Raw genomic sequence first — 6,000 nt, 5'->3', positions numbered from 1 at the left:
TTATTTTAATTTTGTAAAGATTCATATAGTTTGTTTTAGCATCTATAAAAGAATTCTTTCTTTTATGGCATCTTGCATTCAAAAATTAAATTTTTATTCAGTATTATTTGTGTCTAAATTTGTAGTGTTTGCAGCTGATTTGGTCTTTCAATTCAAGGAGAATGGTCGCAAAAACTTTTGCAGATAAATTAATGCATGTTTGGACTGGATGGGAGATCCGAGTACTGGTTTTAGTCAGCCTTTTATTACAAGTAATTCTTGTTGTATTTGGTTCTCGAAGAAAGCTTACCACAAGAATATGGATCAGGATCATTGTTTGGGCAGCATACATGTCAGCAGATTGGGTTGCAACTGTTGCATTGGGCAATCTTGCCACACTGGGTGGATATTGTGGACAAAAATGTTTGAAACCAAATGATTTACTTCAATCTTTTTGGGCACCATTCCTTCTGTTGCACCTCGGCGGTCCAGATACTATAACAGCTTATGCCTTAGAAGACAATGAATTATGGCTAAGGCATCTACTTGGCCTTATTGTTGAGGTTGGAGTTGCATTCTATGTGTTCTCGAGGTCAGGGGGTGACACTACCCTCACATTTATAGCCATTCCAGTGTTCATTGCTGGCATTATAAAGTATGGGGAGAGGACTTGGGTGCTTAGGTCATCTAGTGCTAAACATTTTAGAAGTTCACTGCTCTCAGCTCCGGATGCCGGGCCTGATTATGTTGAATTTGTGGAAAATAGAGATGGCAATGATAGGGACCCTGTGGCACTAACGGTTTTACCACATGAAGATGTGAAGTCAAATGATTATCTTCATCAAGCTGGATATTTGTTCAAGAGATTCAAATATTTATTTGCGGACCTTATCCTTGGCTATTATGAGCGAACAGATTGCCACTCTATAATTAGCAACAAGTCACCAGAAGAAGCCTTCCAGTTGGTAGAAGTTGAGCTTTCATTTCTGTATGATTTGCTCTACACTAAAGCAAATTTTGTGTACTCCTGGTTTGGGATCTTGCTTCGCGTTATCAGTTTCTTGGCATCTGTTTCTGCATTGGTTACCTTCTCGATTCTTATATTTTTTAAGCAAAATGGATATTCAACAGCCGACATCACCATAACTTACATACTACTATTTGGAGCTGTTGTTTTGGAGGTTTATGCACTCGTCATCCTTACTTACTCTGATTGGACAATGTTGTTCCTCACTAGATTTGGAATGGGCCCTTCTAAACAACCAACAAATGTTAAGAGGTGGCCAAGAATCATATCCCAGTACAATATCATGGATGTTTGCCTAAGAGAGGCTATCACCCCTCGTTGGATTGGATTTCAAAAGTCTCTTGGCATATATGAAATATCCGAGAAGATGATGAATGTAACTTGGCAAGGTGTGGTTCCTGAACTGAAAGATCTGATCTTCCAACAACTAAAAGAGAAAAGTAAGAGAATCGAGGATAACCTATATGACATCAACTTATGCAAGACATTATTAACACACAGAGGTGATCATGTGCTTAAAGAAATCAAATGTGATAAGCATCTTGAGTGGAGCACAGTTGGGGTAGAATTCGACCATAGCCTTCTTCTTTGGCACATTGCTACTGAACTCTGTTACTATGATGATCTTACGAGATTCAACCACCCTAGTATCACAAAATCTAGCAAAATCAGTAAATGTTTATCAGATTACATGCTTTATCTTCTTGTCATGTGTCCAAATATGCTGCCAAAAGGCATTGGTGAGATAAGATACAGAGACACCTGTGAGGAGGCTGTTCGTTTTTTTAAACGAAAGAAAGAGGTAATTAAGAATCATATAGGTAAAGCTTGTTATGAGTTACTTCGAGTTAAAACTGAAATCTCATTGGAAGAAGTAAAAGGAGATAGATGCAAATCGGTTCTCTTCTATGGCAATAGGCTTGGAAAGCAACTGCAGGCACTTAAACCAGAAGATCAGAGTAATTGGGGATGTGATGAGAAGTGGGAGATGATTAACAAAGTGTGGGTGGAATTGCTGGCCTATGCTGCAGTCCATTGTGGGTGGAAAGAACATGCCCAACAACTCAGGAGAGGTGGCGAACTGCTCACTCATGTCTGCCTTCTTATGGCACATCTTGGCTTAAGTGATCAATACCAGATTCAAAAGCAGTTCATTCACCAGCCTAACCGACAATTCTTTGAGGCATTATTTCTCAAGGCATACAAGAAACCACGGTCCGAGTGCTTTCTGTGCTCCTTACGTTGTCTTCTTTGCATTAGTGATCGCAGTTGCTGCTGCAACAAAGACTCGTCTTAATAACAGCCTTGCCAACATGGCAACATCAAATCATTTCTTCAATATGCGAACATGGTTACTTTAGTGAAAATGAATAGTCCATGTTATGTTGCTTTGGTTCTTTATTATTATTTCCTAAGTACTGTGGATCATATCAAGTTTCCATTTTTGGGTATGCTTGTTTTGATTTGTAGTTTAAATTGTTATTAATTAAATTTTTAAATTGAAATTTTAAATAAGGGTTATTTTGATTTTTATTAAAAACAGTTCTTGGACTTTTAAGATTTAATTCGAGTTTTTAAATTCAAATCGCAGTGAGAGTTGGGAACCCTTATTTTCCCTCTACTCTACTGATAGAGTGCCAATTTGAAGAGAAAGTGAAATTTTCAACTAATCCAACTTGGCAATACAGTTTGTACCAATGAGAAACATATTGAAACAACATAGAGTTTCATAATAACACAACACTAAACGAACCCTTGCAAAAAGGAAAACATTCTACCAGATACGAGTTCTAAAAAGATTTTTTGAGAACACAAAAGATGCATATAGAATTTTTTTTTTTAATATAAAAAGTGAAGTTTTTTACCAGCTCCACCGCCCGACGTCAATGAACTCGACGCTGGAGCTCGTCGAATATTGAACTAGAAAGTAAATGAAAGTAGAGAGGAGGAAGAAAAGAAGAAAACGATTTAAAAAAAAAAAAAAGCAGGGACCATTTTTCAAAAGAAGAAAGGGAAGATTGAATTTTGGGAAAAGGGTTCTAGAAGAGCTTTTCAAGCTGTTAAAAACATCATCCATGAATGGTTATCTTTCATCTTCTGCTTCCATATCCATTGAAGCACCAAAGGTTTGTCTCAAGTTCTTGCTCTATCACTTCTCTTATTCTTCTTCCCCTGCTGCTACTGCCTATTGAAATTTAGATGAGGAAAGGGAGGAGTTTAGCTCCTTGTGGTGGCAGAGGAGGAGAAGGTGTCGTTTAAGGTGGTGAGTCATTGTCGTTTTGAAAAGTGGCATGACTAAGGAAAAGTAAAGAGTTTCTTCGTTTGGGAAGAGGGGAAAACAAGAGAGAATTGAGAGGGGATCGGAGGGCAGAGAATGAAGAAAATGGACGGCGGAGATAGTTTGGATATGGGATTAGAATAGAAATGGAGGGAAACGTCAGGATTAAGTGAGAAAGGAGTGGTGGCAGTGGCAATGGCAATGGCGGCGGCAACGAGAAAGGAGCAGTGGAGCTAAACTCTCCATTGTTTGGATGCTGAGAAAATCAACAAAGAAAATGAAAGAGAAAACTCAAATCAACTATGGGTATCTCCAATTCTTCTCTTCTGCTTCTGCTGCTTCTTCTTCCAGCAACTAGAGTTCTTAATCTGAGTTTCTACATTTGTAACAGAAAATGATTGATTTGTTATTTTTTTAAAATTTAATAATAATTATTTTATTATTTTAATTAAAATTGAGTAACTATTGATGTACTTGCTGTGAAAAAAACATACAATAATCAAAATGAAAAAACCCTCCAAAAAGAAACAAGATCACAAAATTTCACACAAACACCAAAACAAAGTAGAAAGAAATTACGTGGGTTAGGGAGATGAACATAAGCAAACAAAGAGAAAGCCAAAGCCAAAAATAACCCTTTTTGCTCTTTAAGAAGAATTTTAAGGAATTTAAATGGAGAAGGGAAAAGTATCAATAGGGTTGGACGATAGAATAAAACACTCATTCAGGAGAACTGAGTAATTATTTATTTTTGGTAAACTATCAAAATAATTATTTTTGTTTGACTTAAGTTATATTTTAGTCACTTATGTTTGAGATGTTACGTTTTAGTCACTTACGTTATCATTTTGTTGCGAAATTATCACTTTTCCGTTAAGATCGTTACCTCCCAAACGATAGTCCGACGTGGTAGTTAAAATAAGTTTTAAATGCCAACAAGGATGTCTAGTCAAGTGAATTAATTGATTTTTTAAATAAATAAATTGAATTAATTGAATTTTCTAAATTAATCAAAGGAACATGTTAATTTGGTTTCCCAAAATAATCAAAACTAATGCATCAGATTAATCTTTGAACTGGAAAAAAAAAACATTGGTCTTCTTTTTATATTTAGTTTTCGTTTCCATTTTGATTGAAAAAACCATCCATTTTTATAGTCATCTTTATTGAATCGAAATAGTAAAAATCAAATTTAGTGTTCCATCAAATGATTGGAATTTTTTATTCAAAATGAACGAACAAATGATCGATTCAATAATTTGGACACCACCTTAAGAGTCCAACAACGCCTTTGCACGAGGTACCATAGGTGGATCAAATTAGTAGAAAAAAACGGCAACAACGCCTTCTCTCATTCCCATAATTTGGACACCCGAAGAATTTTCTACCTGAATTTTCATTCGACCATAAAGCTCTCAACATAGCTGGGCAACCACAATAGCAAGCAAGTATAGCGGTTGGTGAATCTCTGTCATTATGTTATTCTCTTCTTTTTTATGATGGTAACAAAAAAAAAAAACTCAATTATTGCTTCTGTTTAAACTAGAGAAAAATTCTACTTTCATAAAAAGAAATTTTACTTTTATTTACTTGGTTAGACATTCACATTGGCATTTAAAACCTCTTTTAACTACCACGTCGGACTATCGTTTGGGAGGTAACAGATCTTAACGGCAAAGTGATAATTTCATAGCAGATCTTAGTGGCTTAAGTGACCAATACCAGAGTCAAAGACAGTTGATGGTGGATATTCTTCCCTAGGCATACAAGAAACCACGCTCCGAGTGCTTTCCGTGCCCCTTATGTTGTCTTCTTTGTATTAGTAATTGTTGAGATCTGCAACAAAGACTTGTCTTCATATCTGTGTCAAATCATTTCTTCAAAGGATAATACGTATACGCATATGAGTGAAAAGGAATAGTCCATGTGACTTTGGTTAAGAGTTGCTTTGGTTCTTTATTAGTATTTTCTAAATACTGTGGGTACGACTGTGTAGACAAACTTTAGGAAATCAAACCACATACACATAAATAAGATGCCATTCAATGGAGGAGCTTGAGTTCGTAAAATTAAAATTTAAAGAAACTTGAAGCAAGAAAATTATTTTAGGGACTGAAATTAAATTATAATTTTTACGATAGTAAAAATATAATTTCATCATTTTAATAGTCTATATCTTTATAACTTTTAAAATATTAAATTAATTTTTTATCATTTTTAAGGAGTAATTTTATTTTTATTAATTTAAAATTTTAAAAATTTTAAAAAGTCTAAATAAAAATTTTTCTATTTTAAGGGTGTTAGACTCCTGCAAGTAAAGAAAATCTCAATACGTTGAAAATTGGTGGTCCGCATCCTTGTTCATCTTTTGGCTGCTTTTGTATGAACACCAATCTTGATTATCAAAAACCTGTCGCAATTCAAAAACTATAGATATGTTATGAATGCTATTAAGTGGATGTTCGATCTTTCATCTTCTTTAACCTTTCACCTTTTATATTCTTGTAATCCCTTTTCTATTTATGTATTAGAAAATGAGGGGTCTAATCTCTCTATATATATAGTAGTATACTACTTGTAAGGATGATGGAAATAGAAGAGAAATGCAATAGAAATCTTCCTTTATTCTCATATGTTATCCTAAGGTATGTGATTTTCTATGCGTGCTTAAAAGATTTTGAGATTTCAATATTCTTAATGAAAAAAATTAAAATTA

General features: G+C 34.7%; 1 protein-coding gene across 1 annotated transcript; it reads left to right on the top strand.

The window, feature by feature from the left end:
* Window positions 1–161: 161 nt before the first annotated feature.
* Window positions 162–2,303, top strand: LOC105798145 (hypothetical protein). Its single transcript, XM_012628084.2, has one exon. The coding sequence runs from the start codon at window positions 162–164 to the stop codon at window positions 2,301–2,303; it is 2,142 nt and encodes a 713-aa protein (XP_012483538.1).
* Window positions 2,304–6,000: the final 3,697 nt, after the last annotated feature.

The sequence above is a fragment of the Gossypium raimondii genome, chromosome 9 (genome assembly GCF_025698545.1).
Source record: "Gossypium raimondii isolate GPD5lz chromosome 9, ASM2569854v1, whole genome shotgun sequence".
Classification (NCBI taxonomy): Eukaryota; Viridiplantae; Streptophyta; class Magnoliopsida; order Malvales; family Malvaceae; genus Gossypium; species Gossypium raimondii.
The sequence above is the reverse complement of the archived record's forward strand: the minus strand, read 5'-3'. Positions and strand labels throughout refer to the sequence as shown.

Coding starts and splice junctions, on each gene's coding strand:
- LOC105798145 (XM_012628084.2), top strand. CDS start 162: ATGGTCGCAAAAACTTTTGCAGATAAATTAATGCATGTTTGGACTGGA.